Genomic DNA, 19,772 nt, shown 5'->3' with positions numbered 1-19,772 from the left:
TCAGCATTACAAAAAACTGCACCTTACGCGTAATAGCCAGTACGTTTTCTAGGATAACAGTTCTTCTGAATATTTGGTTAAGAGGTACAAAATTAATAAATGGATTTTAAAACATCGTGCTGTTACAATATTTTTAAGTACATCTATGCACCTGCTCAGTGAATAGGTAAAATGGCCAGCAGGAAGGGAAGCTTTGGTTCACAGAAATATGTGAATAAAAGAACCCAAAGAAAGAATATCAGGGTACATTTACGCCATCTCTGTAACCTCATTTGAGCAGAATAATGAGAAAGACACCTTCAAAAGCTTCTCTAAACCACTGAAGCAAGACAATTATGTCATTCAGTTTTCAAACCACGGAACTTTCTCAGAAAATTCAAGGCTTTTTAACATCCATGGATGTGATACATCAGCATCTGACAATCTAGTCATAAAAGGGGAGTTCTTGGAGACCTGGAGAGGTGCGCTACATTCAGAATATGAACAAGAGCCAGGAAAGAAGAATCCAACAACAAAATGGAAAAGTGCAGTGTCTGTGCACCCAAAACAATCAACAAGTCCTAAAGTGTTAATGTCATGCAACTGAAGAGGGAAAATATCAATAACTACTCTCAAAATAGTTGCAGTATTTTCAGATGCAATTTCGAGTCATACATAAAGTGTAACACCCCACAAACTCCCCTACAGAAAATACTAAGCATCTTATGCATCTAATCCAACCATGTGAGAGCTAGCTTTGTCAAAGACTGCAAAGCTTAAGCATTTCAATAAAACTCCAAAAGAAATCAAAAGTAAATGGAGTAGAAACGATTATTTCAGATAACTAAGCACAAAGATACATTATCTGCAACAAATATTAAAAGCTTGAACACCAGAAAAATAAAAGTGGCATGCAACCCTTACTGCCAAACCAAGAGGGATGTGATTCCAATTATTTTAAATCACATACTCCATGCTTTAGGGATCACTGCTGTAGTAGAAGGGATGGACAATCAGTACCATGTAGGAATGCTTATTGCTCCAAAGCAACACAACAAAATAATGACAATTTCTAACATAGTCCCTCCAGTAACCCTGTTGTTTATCAGCTTTCTGCAGAAACTGGCCCTGAAGAATGAGCATCTCCAGAGGGAACACACATACACAGACTGCAACCAAAGTAATCAAAGTTTCACCTGGAGTACTGTGTTCAGTTTTGGGCCCCTCACTACAAGAAGGCCCTGGAACATGTCCAGAGAAGGGCTACAAATACGGTGAAGGGCCTGGAGCACAAGTCCTGTGAGGAGCAGCTGAGGGAACTGGGGTTGTTTAGTCTGGAGAAAAGGAGGCTCAGGGGAGACGTTATTGCTCTCTGCAACTGCCTGAAAGGAAGCTGTGGGGAAAGAAGCTGGGGGTCAGCCTCTTCTCACAGATAGCTAGTGATAGGACTAGAGGGAATGGCCTCAAGTTGTGCCAGGGGAGGTTCAGGTTGGAAATGAGGAGACATTTCTTCTCAGAAAGAGCAGTCAGGCCTTGGGACGGGTTGCCCAGGGAGGTGGTGGAGTCACCATCCCTGGGGTTGTACAAGGAAAGGTTGGACATGGTGGTTAGGGACATGGTTTAGTGGGTGACATTGGTGGTAGGGGGATGGTTGGACCAGATGATCTTGGAGGTCTTTTCCATCTTTGATGATTCTGTGATTCTACCTCATTGCAGGTCAGCAGTGAGCCTCACTACAGTAGAGTTCCATAGGTAACTATCAATATAAAACATTTGGAAGACTTTCATTTCAAATACAGCAAATATTTTAATCATCAGTGAAATGTTTACAAGCTACACACTTTCTGAACAATCAAATTAACAAGAATTTTGAAAGGAAATATTTTAGAAATGTTCTCACATTCATTATAATTATTTGGATGTTGAAACTGGCATGGTAACATAATGACTAATGTTTTTCTTCATTAAAAGGAGAAAAATGAATTAAAAATATATAGTGATAAAACATGCAACTCCTGATATTATATCCTTCTTATTTCTGAAGTATCCCGCATAAAGCACTTAGATTTTTTTATAAGTTTTGCTGGAAGAGGTAACAATAATTTACACCAAAAGAGAAGCGTGTTCTTTTTATTTGAGAGAGAGGATAAACAATTTATATGCTTGTCCTTTGATGTAAGGAATTTTGTATTTACTACTATCTATAGCACTGCAGTTTGTAATTAAAAGATTCTGATCAAATTTGTATGCACAAAAGAAAGGCATCAAGAGAATCAAGAGAAAGTAACACAGAATGCTATAGCAAGTCAAAACTTCAAACCTGTACTCCAGAGCCTGTAAGAACAATGAGGTTTTATAGCAGACAGTATTTATAAAATAATAGCTCCCTTAGATGTTAATTTAATTTGCCTCCCTCCATCTAATAGGAGAATAAAAATCTCAGCTTGTTAACAATCCTTTAAGTGTGAGTGAAATGTCTGTTTCTTATATTCAGTAAGGACACAAGTAGGCCCATGGGAAATCAAAAGAAATATATGATTGAAATTAAGTGAAAACTATAGTAATCTTTTAGCATAGATTTACCTAAAAAAAAAAGTTAATTGGCTTTGAAAACAGTTATTACAATTACATTTATGCTATATAGGGCTAATTAGCACATGTACATGTATAAATGAATATTTTTCAGCCTCAGCTGTGTTGTAAAAAATCCAGAGTTACACAGTATATTGTCGGTGCACAGAAAATAATAAGTTTGTTCAAAAACTTACTTTTCTACTTGCACCAGGAGGAAGGAAAAAAAAATTTACTCAGAGAAAAAATCAGAAATAAGCCTGGGTCAAGTAACAAAATAAATGTTTCAGATCCAAAGAATCAGTTTAAAAAAAAAAATACAATAGGGAAAAAAAATAACATAACATAACATAAAATAACATAAAATAACATAACATAACATAAAATAAAATAAAAAATTCTGTGACCTTCTCTGCTATCATTTGTAAATATGCAATTTTAATCGAAAGTTCAGGGTCACTGAACGGGATTCACATATCACAGCATATTAAAGAACTGCAACATTTCTAGTTTACTTTCCTCGGCATTCTCAAAATATTTATAGGCACTCATTTACTATATTAATCATCATTATTTATCATTCTTTATGCAAGCTCACTCTTTTTATCCATGACATAAATCTAAATATTTATGTGCTTTTCTTAAATAAAAAATGAAGTTATTGAAGTTATTTCATGAAGAAACTGCAGAACAGCATCAGAACAGCATCATGGTTTCATGAAAAGTCTTTTACAGCTGCCTCTTTGGGGTACAATTAACAAATAAGTAATTTATTCTGAGGAAAAGCAAGAAATAATAATAATAATAATAAAAGATTTGTGGAGGTCCATGTTCATTTCTGAACCCTGGATCCCATCTGTACCAAATGTTCTCTGTGCCAAATGAGGGAGAGGCAGAGGGAGAGTTAAACCCCATTGCCAGAGCACAGTGCCATCCTCCAGTTCGTGTCAGTGGAGTTTTGCCAGCTCTCACCAGAGGAAGATCCTGACAAAGATGTAAACATGACCTAAAATAGCTTTTCTCCACATAAACAACATATTTTATTATGGAATGGTTTGGGTTGGGAGGGATCTTAAAGACCACCCAGTTCCAACCCCTGCCATGGGCAGGAACACCTCCCACCAGACCAGGTTGCTCAAAGCCCCATCCAGCCTGCCCTTGGACACCTCCAGGGATCATCCACAGCTTCTCTGGGCAGCCTGTGCCAGTGCCTCACTAAGCTCATTGTGGAGAATTTCCTCCTAATCTCTAATCTGAATCCTCCCTCTTTTAGTTTAAAACCACTTCCCCTTGTCCTACTATTATCTGGCCAAGGAAAATGTTGCTCTCCATCTTTTTTATAAGCCCCCTTTAAGTATTGAAAGTCTAGAACGAGGTCACCCCGCAGCCTTCTCTTTTTCAGGCTGAATATCCCTAGCTCAATGAAATCAGAGTCAGAAGCAAGGACTACTCGTATTTCTAAAATGCCAGTAATTGTTCTTCTCAGTAGTAAAAAAGAAAAATAAATCTCTTTTATTACTTATTTGCAGTTTTTCAGTCAGAGGCTGTCTGCACATACTACTGTAAAATCCCTAGAGAGATGGATGAAGGGAGGAGCACCAGAAAGAAGCAGTCCTTAACACAAACCTGTGCAATTTATCACGCAGATACCACCACTGCAAATCCAACATCTGGGCAGCTGCAGGGATCCTTTAGAGGTCCTGCAGATGTGTGATGCTGAGCTCTGCTGGACTCACTCAGCCATACCTGCTCATGCATCTCGTCCTGTACATTCACCTGGCACTCCAGAAACACAGGCATCTTTGAACAGTTACAACAAACTGACTTACAATACAAAAAATAATTTAAAAAATAAATAAATAAAATGTTTTTCTCCCAAAAACTTCTCTTCCTTGCTCACCCAAGGTTAAATAATTGGGCAATGAAGACAAGAAAACTATCGGGTTGTCACTGCTAGCAAATCTAGCATAATGTACCATTTGATCTTACAGATCTAAAAGGACAAATTTAAGTAACTGAATGGGCAAGATGCTGCTTCCCAAGAGGCAATCTAACACTTGTTTCTAACCCCAGAAAACAACATGGAGCTGGATCTTATATCCACTATGTTTTATGATTACATTAATTTGACTTTGAGATAATTTTACTTATAACCTTTGATTTCCTATGAGATTAATTAACATAACTTCTGTTGTTGTGAAAGCCTTCATATCTCAGTGAAAGGAAGAACTGCAAGAACATTTGGGAAGGCATATTCTTTTAGTTTTATTTTTCTTAAAGGGAAGCAATGAAAATTCTTATATAAAGTCACATTTAATTAATGTGCAAGAGGTCTTAAATAAGTTGGGGCAAAAATGGAAAATCAGTGACTGTTCAACCTCATGTGTTTAAGGTTCTTCAAAGATTAGTGGCTAAGAACAGCATGATAAAATAGGTTATTATGAGGATGATTAATGAAGTACTGGATTGCAAGTAGGAAACAAATGAAAGTAATGAACAAAAATTCAAAGTTCAAAATGTTTTCCTACCATAATTTATACAAAAGCTTTGATGACCATTGAAGATCCCACTTCTAAACCAACACGGGCAGAGAGCAAATAGATACTCATCATGTTACATGTGGACTCTGCAGTTTTCATTGCTCCCCACAGCAATTCTAGATTTCGGAGACTCAGGTGTAAAATGAAAAGCAAAACAAAGAGATGCTACAGGACTTGATTGTGCAACTAGATGGTGAACCTATTTCCACGTGAAGATGTATAGGGTCAGAGGGAAAGGACCCAGACAAGGAAAATCTTTCTTACATGAAATCTCCCTACAGGACCCTCATCTGGCAGTTTCAAGTGGACAGACCTCAAATGAGCAGCTACTCATGCACAGCTGCAGCCTGAGAGGCAAACAAATTAAGCACAATGAATCTGCAGAGGGAGAGAATACAAAACAAGGGATGCAACGCATGCGCTGAAGGCAACACTTGAGGATGAACCCATCTGAATCACTGTGTCATTCAGCTGTAGAAAGGGCTGCATTGTCTCAAGGACACCATTTAGGCAAGAAGGAAAGTTCAATGAATCTAACTGGCTGAAGGAGTGAAGGCATTTGGACTTTTTCTTCACTGAAGCAGATGGTGCTTTGAGGTAATTTCTAGCTGCATGTTTTCCAAGTTTTAGAAGGAATCAATAATGTTGAGAAGACGACACCCTTTTTAGCAACTCTTGTAGACTTCAGAAATGAAGGAACAGAGTTTCATTACCAGATGAGAGACAAATCTGCAGAAACACTCCATTAATGTTGCCTTTGCATTACACATATACCACTCAAAAGTAATAAAAAAAAAAAACAGCGCAAGATAAATTAGCTCCTTTGTACACCAAAATATTATTCAGCAACACAGTCACATATTCCAAACATTTTCAATTGGTCTTACACTTAGTTTGTAAACAGAAGCAAGATTACCAATAGATTAGGTCTTCCCACTGTGAGTAACAAGCACTCTTTGACACCTTGTGCCTACCAACATGGCCAACAAACTTTTCCCATAAACAGTTCTCTGGCAACTGCAGAAAGTTTACCAACATTTTGTCAGCACATTAGGCTAAGAAGAGCTTGATTAAACTTGCAGACTCTAGGCATACCAATATATTGCTCAACTCCATGGATAATACTTTTTAAATATGACTCACCCTCTACATTCAAGTATCAAAGTCCTGTTTAAAGTTGAAAAGTGCCAGAAAAGCACAATTCAAAACTCATTTTCCTCTTGATACAGCCTACGAGATCACAATGAATCAACATTTTCACTGTATACATTTTCTGAAATAGCTGATGGATTTTTTTCTTTCCCACAGAATTTCAGGGGCTGAAATACTCTAAGGAGAGAGACATTTCTGGAACAGAATGTGTTCCTGTATACTGCTGTTCTTCTGGGCAATTTTTGAGCTGTAATTCAGGGCTATAACCTCCACACCCACACATATCCAACTTTTATTATCAAGGTATTAAAAAGCATTTACCCAGACTTTTTTTTTCTAAACCTGGTTTTAATATTACACTCTGAAAATATGCTTTTTCTAAAGCACAGTCACTTGCTACAGTTTTCTGGTCTGGGCACATTCATTTCAATTACAAAAAGAAAAAATAAATAAATAAATAAATAAATAAATAAAACTCAGAGTGAATTTGTTGTACAAGATTTGAAAAGACAACACCAACCAACAAGCCAGCTTTATCAACGTATCCTTATTGCCTACCTTACAGCAAGTCTCATCCGCATGTGTCGGCGGACAAATGAGAGCAGGTTAGATTACCAGAGGAATCACCAAATTTCGCTGTCTAATGGCAAATGCCCAGCAGCAATGCTGTGCTCTTACCTTTCTTTAACTGAATCCAGGTTTGAAGTTGGACTCTTACTGACTCGATGGTTAAATGTCTTTACATCATTTGCCACTTTGTTTTCTACATAATCTTTGTCAAGTCTTTAATCACAGGTGACATGAACTTTCCGCTTTAATTTAGCCAACCAGCCAGCCCTGCTCATGGAAGTGCACCCCACAGGTTGTCCATGTGTTCAACACTCCCATGTAGCTCTTCAGCAAACTTTGCTGCTCAACACTCATTCAAAATTTATGGGGGGAAAAATACATTAACCCTCCATCACAGTCATCCTATTGAAGTTTTAAGAAGCCTGTACAGACATAATTTTCTGTGCACAAAGCTTTTCTCCACACTGAACATCTCCATCTGAGAGGAAAGTGGTTGCAGGTGGTGCCAAAGGAACCAAAAGGAATCCAACAAGTCTCCGAGATCCTTTAGACACTCCAGAATACAGCTCCTCTTAACAGCATACCCATGCAGTGCCCAGGAGGCCACTGGCAAGCCAGAGGGAAGAAGATGACTAGAAGAGCTCAGAATGCTTCCTTGTCTTTAAGTTCTCCACAGACAGTCATCACGAAGTTAAAGCAGTTTAAAAGAATTTAAAAGAGTAAAGGGACTTGAATGTTTAGGGAACAAAAACCTAAAACATATCAGTAGAAAAATGAGAGGGACAAGTGGAGCAGAAAGATCCCACAGTCTTGTCTCAAAGATGGGTGGGCTCGGCCCTCTTCTGGCACCGGCCTCCAGCCTCCACATTCATCGTTATCCAGGCCCAGGGAACAGATGTGGGCCTGGACTGGCCACCAGAACCTCCGACCACAACCCTGTGAGCTCCCTCCCCTGAAGGAGGAGGGCAGTCAACCAGAGAGAAGCTGCAGCTCTGGCTCAGATCCATGGGAGCCAAAGATCCCTATTGTCCAGAGAGAGAAACCTGGCAGGTGTTGGCTGCAGAAAGCAGAAGGATCACATACTTTAGCAGGGCTGATCTGAGAGGGCCCAGCACTGAGACAGCACTAACCAGAAGAGCCCACACTTTAGAAAGCTGAACCTTAGAAGCTTTTTTACAGAGTTGGACTGAATGTTAAACACTGTTTGACAGGGTAACTGGAATAATGTTTTAACAGGCCCAAGTAAAGTTGTTGGTCTTGAGTCCATTAAAGACTTGAATAGTTATTGAGAAGACTCCAAAGGGGACCTGAAGTAGCAGAATATAAAATGACACCTGCCATGACAGTGTTATATGTACATCCACAATGCTCTTGTAGCAAACATTTTAGAGTGAATGTTAACTTCATATGTAGGTCCTCCTCAGCAATATTCATCCCAGTGCTGTTTGGAAGGCAACACTCTTCTGTATCGTGAATACATTATAGAAGATCACTAACCAGAAGGGTCCCAGAACAGGTGTCCTCAGTGAAACAGTGGGAGAAAGAATATTCAGTCTGATCCTGCACTCAGGTGCACTGACATAGACCAGGGATAAATACAGATATTGATTACCTTAGCTCGAAACGATTGCTCTGTCGTACTCAGATCTTAAGCATGCAGCTATTACGTTGATCATGGCAACAAGCAAATTTTGGGAAAAATACTTTCTATAAGGATTGTTACATCTGAGCCTTTAAGATCCTTCGTGACTGTATGTAAGCCTGTTTTTTGAGATTAACCTTTTGGAATCTCTCTGCTATTGCACAAACAAGAGACAATGAGACAATGCTGCCCTTTTCCCCATATTAGGATGTTCAATGATACCCTAGATTTTTAATCACCCTTCAAAATCTGAGTCCTGATCTAGTATTTCTGCAGCACAAACACAGAAATAGCAGTTAACAGAAGGTTTTTTGCTGGATGCTTTTTTGGGCATATACATTCATTGTCATAAGAAATCTCATTATCAAGTAGGGACTTCCCTGAAATGAGCTTGCAAAGAGGGATGATTTAGAAATGTGAAATATTCTTTGCCTATAAAATGCCAAAACACCTGCTATGAATATGTATATTTTATCAAAAATCAAACCAAAAGTCCCTCTTACAACAGAAGTCAAAGGGCACTTTCAATGCCCTTGCAGCATGTGACAATCTGTATCAAAAATTGCCTTTCAGCATTTTTTTCCTCTTCACAAAGGCAGGACCTGCATCAAGAATATTGGTATTTTAACTGTTATTCACATATTCATGAAAACAGATTATTGCTAGGTTGGTGAAGTATCTTACTCTTACACAAATATTGCAGAACCGCACAACCGCACATTTTGAAGATACAATGAAGTATTTATTACACACATTTTGCCAAATGTCTTATCAGCCTTAAGGAAAGTGGGAGAAGAAGCAGAGGCATGAAGAAAACCAGATCTGGCAGCAAACCAAATGTATGTTCTTTTTGCTCACTACAGCCTCCGTCCCAGTTTATCCTCCTCTCCCTTTGGTTTTGTGCTAGGTTGACTGAAAATTGTGGCTAAGTTTCTTCAAGAGACAGCAGTCATTTGACTAAGTGAGCAGAAAATAATTTTAAAAATTGGGCAATTTCTCATGTCAGTTCTCTTTCCAACAGTCATCATCCATCAGTCCCAAAATCCAGAGTTGTTTTAGAAACCTCTCAGCAGTCAGAACTCATTTTTAACCACAGATTACTAATTGTTTGAGCTACCAAACACAGGAAATTGTAATATCAACAGAAATTGACAGCACTGAAACAGAAAGCAAGAATGTTACAAATAAAGTTAGCAGTTTCAGGAGCACCTGCAAATGATAGGAATATCCTGTTCTGAGAGAGTAAAGTGAAAGGCCAACAAGTCAGAGAAGCCAGCAGCAAAGACTGGGCAACACCTGAAAAAATGATGAAAGATTTCAATTCAAAGGGCAAGCAGAGCCACGTGAGCTCAGCATGACAGAGCAGAGCTTCTCTGCAATTGATTATTAGCATTAAGAAGTTATTTAAGAAATTTTGTAAGCCATGCTTCCCAATCAATTTATGGAATTGTGTAATTTGCTTTCAAACAATCCAGAAATGCAGACAGCGGAAGACAAATAAATACCTTGCTGCAAACTACTGAGTCACTCTGGACCACAAACCATGCTCAGCTCTGTCCCAAGGCACAATCCAGTCCTGGGGCTTCTTCGTGCCAGGCTGCAAGTCAGGCTACAACCAAGTCAGCCTTTTTACTCACTCTGAAGGATTTCAGTGTACCTCATGACAACTGGCAACGAGCAAGTGAAAAACAGGTTGAGAAACAGAAGTTGCCCTACTATGAATGTGTCACATAGCCAACAAAGGTGAGTTAATCTATACCCATAGCAGGTCACTGAGTCAGGGCCTTGTTCCCACTGAAAATAATAGCAAATCTTCCAAATTTCCCTATCAACACCTAGATATATCAAAAAGAGGTGACTGCAGTGCAAGCCCCAAGATGAACAAAGCTGTCCCTCAGCCTGTGCATGCAGACCCATTATCATGACCACAGAGGGCTGGCTGCGAGGAGAACTGGGACCTCCTCTGCTGGCACCGAGCAGCCGTGTTCTCCCCTTGGCTGATCTCACTCTCCGCTCCAAATGCTGAAAGTAACCTTCTCCTCAGTCCAAGGGCCAGTACCACATCCCACACGTGATGGAAACACCAGGTAGGGAGCACTGCAAGAGACAAGGATCGGACACAAAACCAGTTACCCAGTTAAGCATAGGAGGAGCTTACTGGTGTACCGTCAATGGCAAGACAGAAGCAGAGACCTTCCCAGAGCCAACGTTGTGGCATGGTCATGGGGAGGCTGCAGTTTCCAGCCAGGAGCCAGATGACTATTAATTCAGCCTTAGGGTTGAGGGAAGGCGTCTGTTGGCTGAAGGCAGTGTAGCTGTCTGGCACTCTAATCTCCAGTTGGAAAATGAATCCATCTTCTCAACCGGAACATTTGATCCACAGAAAATGGCCCTCTAAACATAGTGCTGATGTAGAGGACAAACTGATGTTTGTAATAGCAGACTTTGCATTTTGTTTTGCTCTCCCTTACAGGTAGAAGAACAAGCAATGGGGAGGAATGCTTACTTACACCCACAATCCAATGAAGAACATGCCTGCATGCTGCCAACTAAAAGAAAGAATTAAGGAACTGTGCTTCTTAACGCTACCAAAATATGGGTCAAGGCACACAGTTAAAGGGTTCCTCATATTTTCAATTATATGAACTTTCCTTGTCTTAAAGACAAAAATCTAGGCTTAGCCTTCACTGAATGCCCATGCTATACAGGACATTTATTTTCTAATAGGCTTATTTATTCAACAGAAAACTATGTGTCCATTGCTATGATCCTGGAGTGCTTTAATGTTATCATCAATATTCACACATTCTCAGATATATCTTATCTTGATTACTCTTTAGATTAAGGGATGTGCAGCTGCTAATAGCCCCCCTTTGGGGAACACAGAAATTGAAATAGAGGAACGTATGGTAATGACACTATTCCATGGTAGAATTAAAAGCAAGATCCCAAAGTCTGGTGGATACTCCAATGCTCACTATACAGCGTGTGTTAAAATGTTAATGACAGGAATATATAATAGCCTACAACATTTCCCTTGCGCTGTGCTCTGAGGTCCAGCAATCTTGGACAACTATGACTGTAAGCATGCTGATTTTGTTTCTTAAACAATTATATTCTCAGTTTCTAGGTTGACTACATACACCATTTTATTGAATAGTAGTAAAGCATGCATGTTGAGAAGTCACTCAATAGATATAGTGATGGCAATGGGCCAGAAAGCCCAAAACAAACAAACAAAACAAAGGAGGTTGCTAGAGAAATACCTCAACAAATGTTAAAAAAAATAAAAAATGTAGACATCTGCCAACCATTACTTCCCTTCCAACATTACTTCCCTTCCCTACTTGCTGGCTCATGGTTTACTTCTTGTCCACCACGACCCCCAAGTCCCTCTCCACAGAGCTGCTCTCCAGCAGGTCAGCCCCCAGCCTGTACTGGTGCCTGGGGCTGCTCCTCCCCAGGTGCAGGACCCTGCACTTGCCTTTGTTGAACCTCAAGAGGTTCCTCTCCACCCAACTCTACAGTTTGTCCAGGTCCCTCTGAAGGGCTGCACCGGCCTCTGGCGTGTCAGCCATTCCACCAAGAACAGAGTATGCAGCTTCAGACAGGCACACCGAGACCAGTTTCATTTCCTCAGGGAAATGTTACCACCTCCATTTGGAAAAAGAAAAAATAAAAATAAAAATAAAATAAAAATAAAAAGCTTTAAGACCAGAAAAGACCCTATCCCTCAAGAAAGCAGCCTGAATCCAACAAGAAGATAGTGGTCTATGAAAGACCAAGCACAAATGAAGGACTAAAGCACTAAAGATGAGTCCTGGCAAACACTGCATTACCCAAAAAAAGCTTTGCCACTCTTTGCGGCACAGCCCTTCCTGACGGGGGCTTGGGTAGGGGATCCTGTGCTCACCTGCCAAACCACTTTCCAGACCGCTTCAGTCGAAGTGGGGTCCATTGACAGCCCCATTAAGCTCTCAGGATCAATGCAGATAACAGTCTGATGCAGTATAGATGCAAACAGAGTGTAGGGTCCCACTAAACAGTGTGCCAGAAACAGCCATCCGCATCACTTTAGCTTCACAAAATGAGTAATTCTCTCTAACTAGCTGCACAGACAAACCTGCAAAAAATACCACGGGAAGGGAAAAATCTCCCAAAGCCCATCAAGCAAGGCTTGTCCACAGGCAAGGAATCTGCTGCTGCTTCTGCCCTCTGGTTCAAAGTTTGCACAAACCTTGTACTCCCCTCCCGCTTCCCACTGCCTCTTGAACGTCAGGTGGCTACAGGAGATACCCTCAGATCCCCTGCCAAGTGCAAAACCCTCCTGCCTGCTCCCATCCCTTCCCCCAGCTCCAGGCAGGCTGTGGTGTTCCCTTCCCTCCCACTCCAGAGAAGGTGGGGGAAATGCAGTGTCACTGCCCCCGGTTCATGTTTGCTGATCTCTCTCTTCATAAGCAACTGATTAATTCAGCTAGTGAAGGGAGGCATGCTGCAGTAACACCAAGACAGTAAAACTGGGACTTACCAGTTCTCACTCTCCGTGAACAGAAACTTTGGAAATATCCATAAAGTATCAGCTTGGTTCTCTTTTACATCCCCTTGCTTCTGCCTTCCCCTGAGCTACCATCCTAATTTCCCTTTGTTCAATCCCAGACCCAGGCTCGCATCCCTCTTGTACAACTTCTGCCCTTTCTGAAGCTAAAGCTTTCATCCAGGAATTAAAGGGATCCAATCCGATTTAATGCAACTTCCTTCTCTCCAGCTTAACTAATCTCTCCCTCCTTTTATCTTTATCCAATTCATAACACAATTACATTGTTTTACATTAATTCAACAGCTAGTTGCTGTCTGGTCCTCTGACTGCACCATCCCATCAGGTATCTGCTTGTCTTTCAGCTATCCCAGGTCCTGCCTGAATGTTTTAACCTCCTCCAGGATGCATCCTTCCTAAACCTCTCCACAAGGTCATTAGCTTCTGCTTTAAGTCTCAGTTTGAGACCAGTTTTTCTAACTTTGATACACATCTGTCCAAAGACTACTAGCAATGGATTGAATGGGGTCTGGAGGCAGTCGAAGCCTAATTAAACACAAAACAAACTAATGCACGTGGAAAATGTACTGAGTAAGAGTCCCTCCCTGCATCACTGACCTTAGCCTGCTAACACCGCAGAGCAGGCAAGCGTGCGTTTTCACCTGCAAGTAAAATCCAGCACTCTATCTTTTTACTTTGCGTGACTTGTACCAGCCACCCAAAAGCGAAAGTTAGCTCAGTTAGTCTGCAGCTTTGATACGCATTCTGGCGGAGATAAGGGTAAAAACACCCTTATGGGATGCCAGACTTTAAGAACTGGGATATTAAATTACTCAACTGCAACAGCTAACAGCACTACTGCAAAAATCCCTTCCACAGAGCTCCGCTGAAGCTCGTGCAGCCATACTGCTGGCCATTGCTGCCAAGCTGACTCAGAACTCCGGGCGAGGGATGCAGCATCCTGCCATTAAGATGTAACCGTGCCCTGTGCGAGAAGCACAGCAAATCGGTGCTGCTCCACTTGTTCTGGCCAGCTTCCGCTTCATAATTTTCATCCTTCACATCCCTGCCAGCTACTGCATCCTTCAGTGGGGTCACAGCCATTAGATACCGTGGGAGAGGCCAGGAGTATTTTAAATAGCAGAGGGAAACTTCTTGATCAGGAGGAAAAGTTGTAGCTGGACACTGAGCTTCACACATTTAACTTCAGTTTATCCTGGAGACTGGTGTGAAATAAATGCATTTAACCATTTTAACCCACTAGACTTACTTCTTTTCTGGTGGGAGTAATGCTACCGCTGGCTAATGACTTAATGAAACACGGATGACTTGAAAAAAATTTATGAACGTAAGGTTTGGTGAATAAAGTTTGAGACATCCAGGCAAACAAAACCCACACATTAACAGTTTGGTCTGTAAGACCAGTATGTGGCTCCTGATACGTGATCCAACCATAGCCCCTTTAGCAGACATGCCACACTGCAGTTGAATCTGTGAGCATTCAAGGGTCTTCAGGCATCCCAAAACACTGAGAGGATATTTGTTCCCTTTTTAAACAAAGCAGACATTTTGGAACTTTTAAAATCCTGCGTTACTGTGCTGCAAATATGGCCATCGTGTCTGCAAAACCTTTACATAGAGCCACTAACATCGGGAGGCAAATAAATATGCTAGGAAGAGACTTTATTATTTGTCTACATAAAAATTAAAAGCTGCCAGTGCTTATACTTTAAGGATTATATTAAAAAAATAAATCTGAGACCATTTTTTCAGCTATTTTGTTTCTAAAATTGACAGGAGCCAGGGAGGGAGCAGAGGCCTGCAACTCATCCTGCATATCAGCAGTTACCTCAAACGCACGGGGTTTTTCTGGGCTTCATCTGTAACAGCACACGCTCAGCGTTTTTCCCTGTAGACGCAACGTTCACGTCGCGCCTCAAACGTGATGCTCGGCGAGCGGGACTAAAATCGCCGCATTTAACGCAATTAAAGCCGCAGCGGTCGGCCTGCATAAGGCAGAAATCTCAAATCGCACCCCGTCTGGGTGGCAACACGCGAGGCAGATCCCTACATCGAGTTCACCTCTGGCGTTTCAGGGATCCCTTTTCCATTCCCAGCCCCTGTTTTGAACCCCGCACCCAGGTGGCTGCCGCCCGCCCGCCGCCCGCAGCATCCCCGCTCCGCTGCCGCAAAGGGGCCGCAACTTTCCTCCGGCAGCGGCTCCTGCCCCCGGCACACCGCTGCCAGCCGGGCCGGGGAGGAGACGGATTAAAACAACACCCGGGGACCGCTCTCACCCGGCGGGCGCAGGGATCAGCATCCCCGCTGCTCCGCGGGGACACCGAGCCCCGCGTGCTCCTTCCCCACCGCCCCCACGCCCCTCAGAGGGGGGACACCGCGGGGACCCCGGCCCGGTGGGTGGCTCCTACCTGGCTCCGCACCGCGCCGCTCCGCACCCGCGTACTCAGCGCCGGCCTCCGCGCCCCGCCGCCGCCCTCTCCGGCGAGCAGCCGCAGGGGCCTGATGCTCTGGCGCTCCGCGAAGCGGTTCTCGCCCCGCCGCCGCCCCGCAGCCGCCGGCTCGGAGCCTGCTGGGCAGGGAGAGGCAGCAGCGGTCAGGGTTATGGGCTCGGCACCCCCCCCTGCCCGCCCCCCAACCCCGTTCCCCCCCGGCCCGAGGCTCGGCTCACCTGGGGCGGCGGGGAGGGCGCAGAGCGCCAGGGAGAGCAGGCAGGCGGCGGCCCGCATGGCGCCGCTCCTCGCCGCCGGGTGTCGCCGGCTGCCGCGCCTGCACCGGGCCGGGAGGGGACCGGGGGGGGGAGACCGGGGCTGCCGAGCTCCGCCCCGCCGAGCCCCCGGCGGAGGGAAGGCGGCGAGGCTGCTCCCCGCAGTCCGCTCCGCTGAGGGAAGTGCTGGGAAATGTAGGCGCTGCGGAGGGGAGAGAGCGGGGGGGCTCCACACCGGCAGCCCCCGGCCCTGGGGAGGCCCTGCTGAGGGACCGGAGCCCGGGGGGTGGCTCGGGCAGGCACCGCGGAGCTCCGGGTGCCCCCCGCCCTTATCTCACCTCCTCCCTCGAGCACACCTTCCCGGCGTAAACCTCTATTTACTTCCCTATGACCTTTTTTTCCTCCTTAAATTTCCATTTTTCCTCCTTAAATTTCCTTTCTGCCCACCCTGCTAACACTGACAGAGGTCAGAAGGACCCCAGTGCGGGGATCTCCTTCCAGGCTGCAGCCTGCTCTCATGGGCCTTGGGGCAAAGCAAGAGCCCAAAGCCTCACGGAGTCCCCTCAGAGCCAGCTCCCCAAAACTCAGGGGGTCTCCTCACTCCATCCACACCCCAATTCTACGCTCCCACCTACTGGGAAGCCAGACCGCTGGGCACCACCACATAGCTCCCCTGCCCTTAACATAGCTAGCTGCCTTCCTCAAAGAGTAGGAATTGCCTTGCACCATTTTCCTAAGTGGAAAAAGGCTGGCAATGCCTGACAAGCAAAATGGCACAGAAATGTGGCAGTGGGCACAGCACAGGGCTGGCCAGCAGAGAGCACAGGGCCAAGGTGGCTTTGTGGGAGCCGTAGTGCTGTCACGGAGCTGGAACCACAGCAACTGGCACTGGGAAAGCTGCTGGTCCTTATGCTCTGGGAGGCAACAAAGTAAGTTCCTTTTCCTGATACTCAATCCGTTTTGCACAGCAGCATTAGTCGCTTGGCTGCACCCAGGCAGCGCTCAGGCCTTGACACCTCCGCTCTCAAGAGCATTCCCGTGCAGAAGGTCAGAGCTCCCGGCCTGGTCTGCCTGGAGGTCCCATCCTCCTGCCACAGGTTGTCTCATTCAGGGAAGCACTTACTGGCCAGAAGGAAATTCATTGTCTCACAGCTTGTTTCCCCAGTAGAAAAACACAGATGGAACGATGGTTCCACAAGTTGGAGGTACGAGCAAGACACAACAGGGCAAGACACAACATTGCATCTGGAAATACGTAGCAGCTTTGAGCAGACACCAGCCAGTAGGTTTTGTGCTGACCTGCTTACAGTGTAGCCATAGAGTAACGACAAAATATTACCTCGAAGTATCTATTAAGTCCTCACATAGTTGTTCAAACAGCACACAATTAAGCTTATGAAACTCTGCTGCAGGGTGTCAACAGGACCAAGGGTGGGGTGGGTAAAGAAAATGAAAAATTGTTCTTTAGAGGGAGAAATTTTGCTACTATAATGTTTCAATATTTATTATTAATTTTTAAAGTTGTAAATCCCTAGATGGCACATGGGGGAGGTTCACCAGGGTAGCACCAGCCCAGGCACGGCTACTTCAGGATAGTGACTGCAGGGTTTTATCTGGTCTGTAGGTTAAGGGGATGTGGTGAGAAATGATGGAAGCAGCTTCACAAATAAAGCTCATTTTTCAGTATGACAACCCTATCTTAGTCCACCCTTTCACTAATTTTAAGACCAAATTTTAGAATTGTTTTAGAAATGCAACCAATACAAGGGTAAATGCATATTAAAAGTATGGATGCTAGAAGTGTATGTCATTAGTCAAAGTTGATCTGGAAAATGTTTGTACGGCCCTCTCCCTGCAAACCTCTGTTGTTTACACCTCTGCACCATTTTGGCTAAGAAAAGACTCCAATGATAAATTCCTAACATTAGCTCAAAAGAGAAGGCTCAAGTAAATGGCTGGTGGAGATTTCCCATATTACATTGAAAGATCTAAATTGTGTTGAAGGAAATCCTGATCAGCATGGCAGAAGTCCCCTTTTTTTTATACACAACTGATTAGAAATGGGTGATTAGAAAAGGATGGTTTGACATGCCTAACCCTTAAAAGAAATAATATTTTCATTTATTGATAGCTTTTTTCACTGATTTCCAGGTCGGTTTAGGAAATCAGGCAGAGAACATTACTCTGCACTTCTTCCTACCTCGCTGGAAGCTCCTTGAGGTTGCCCAGGACTGCGGCAGGCAGTCTGTCCCTGAGCTACCAGCTCTCTCACAGCAGGGTGCAGACACTTTTCTTCTTCCAGCACAGGAATGGGTATTTACAAATGAAGGCCATTTTCCAATTTACACTGTCTTGCCAGTTAACATTCTATGGAATTTTATTACACTAGAAATTCATGCCAACTCTTTTTTAAAAGAGCAATAACAACTTTACCCTACATTAAGACGTGTCTTCACCACTTGCCAGGCCCAACGTGCATGTTCTATCTGGCTGTCTGTAGCACAGCTGCAGAAGAATGAGGCTTGAAAAACACAGCAATGTTTCAAAGAACAGGGAGAAAATGAAGAAAGTGCTAAAAATAAAAGTGATTTATAGGTAAATGTTCAGCTTTTGTTTTACTGTACACATTCTAAAGATTATTTTTGAGCCATAATTAATTATGTGCCATAATTTAACACTTGAATTTAACATTTAAGCATTACTTCTCTCCATTCCACAGGAAATGAGGTGCACTCAGATTGCAACTGAAATCTAGGGCACATTTTAAGAAACACATTCTCAGTAGTCAATATTCAGTCGTGATTAAGTTTATTACATACATACAAAAACAAACACCTAAGGCTTTTTCCTGATACGAGGCAGTTCTATGAACACTTCGTGATTGTCTCCATGCATCTGGCTGGCTGTTACCATAAGCATGCCGCCCTAAGTACTTGCACGTGAAAAGCAGGCCTGCATTCGAAATACATGGTATTGAACCTCTCAGTGCTGCCGTGTAGCAGCCACGTGTCCAATTACACCCACCTGTGCACTGTGACTGTGCACAATCGTACATTTGCAGCAGGGGTGTTTTGGAACTAATACACATTAAACCATTTGCCTCTAGTGGTTATTTAGTTCAGGGCATGGATGTTACTTCAAAGCAGGAAGCGTATACAATTGCAAGCTAAATATAGAGCAAATCACACAGAATCCCTTTTGAAGTTAAACTGATGGCACAGCCAGATCTGGAACACCCAACCAGCCGTTCCCAGGGGGGACAGTGCAAGGTTCAGAGAAAGACAGGGAGAGACACCAGAAAGGTTGCTCAGGATGGCGATGGACAGGAACACAATGAAATGATGTATAGGTGGGGTAGGAAGAGCAAGCTGGTGCTTTCTGTTCTCACAGCAGTATGGTGTGCAACAGTTAATTAAATGCATACAAACTTCGAAGCCACTCAGGGCCTGCCTTTCCAGGCATCCAGCTGCCACTTTGTTTCAACGGTTCTACAGTTTTGTGTTGAGCAAGAGCTACTGCTTGAAGATCCTGCTACCACCTTTGGAAGCACAGTAACAAGACTGGATGTTGACAGTGGCTCCCCTGTAACAGGATGGCCTTCTTTCTCAAGGTCTGTAGCCAAAAGTTTCATCAGCATGACCTCAGAATGGCACGAGGAATATGGGGGAGACGTCTCTACCATGCTGGACGTTGGCCTTAATCTTAGACAACGATAGCCTGTCAGTCCTGACTTCTGTAATTTCTATTTACCTGCAAAAGCCTGGTGCTGGCTGTGAACCACATAGCATCCTCCTGACCAGTTTGTTCCAGCCAGCATGGACATATTTTGGCAGGCTTCTCTTGAAAATCAGTTAGTTTTCCCTAAGCTTAGGACAGATAGCCTTCAACTTCCTCAAGTTCTGCTCTCCAGTCATGTTCAAGAGCAGCATGTTCAAGAGCAGCAGGATGCTTCACCAACAGTCATGGGAGCCATGACCCCCACTCCTGGTGGAAGATGTTAGAATAGTACTGAAGGAAAAAGAAAAAAAAAAAAAACCAAACAGCTATTTTGAAAAGAAA

The 19,772-nt window shown here is 43.5% G+C and overlaps 1 protein-coding gene across 9 annotated transcripts in view; it reads right to left on the bottom strand.

Annotated features, from left to right (window-relative positions):
- The window catches only part of ADAM22 (ADAM metallopeptidase domain 22), a 140,634-nt gene extending 124,811 nt beyond the window's left edge, over nucleotides 1-15,823 (bottom strand). For 5 of the 9 annotated variants that reach the window (XM_035319524.1, XM_035319528.1, XM_035319527.1 and 2 more), the window contains exons 1-2: nucleotides 15,678-15,820; nucleotides 15,418-15,578 (exon numbers count right to left, since the gene is read on the bottom strand). In XM_035319524.1, the coding sequence (XP_035175415.1) occupies nucleotides 15,418-15,578; nucleotides 15,678-15,735 (219 nt within the window). In that variant the 5' untranslated portion in view covers nucleotides 15,736-15,820. Of the gene's footprint in view, nucleotides 1-15,417; nucleotides 15,584-15,677 lie in introns of all 9 variants that reach the window. The other 4 variants (XM_035319531.1, XM_035319532.1, XM_035319526.1 and 1 more) reach the window with 3 other exon arrangements.
- Nucleotides 15,824-19,772: the final 3,949 nt, after the last annotated feature.

The sequence above is a fragment of the Oxyura jamaicensis genome, chromosome 2, assembly GCF_011077185.1.
Source record: "Oxyura jamaicensis isolate SHBP4307 breed ruddy duck chromosome 2, BPBGC_Ojam_1.0, whole genome shotgun sequence".
NCBI classification, from domain to species: Eukaryota; Metazoa; Chordata; class Aves; order Anseriformes; family Anatidae; genus Oxyura; species Oxyura jamaicensis.
The sequence above is the reverse complement of the archived record's forward strand: the minus strand, read 5'-3'. Positions and strand labels throughout refer to the sequence as shown.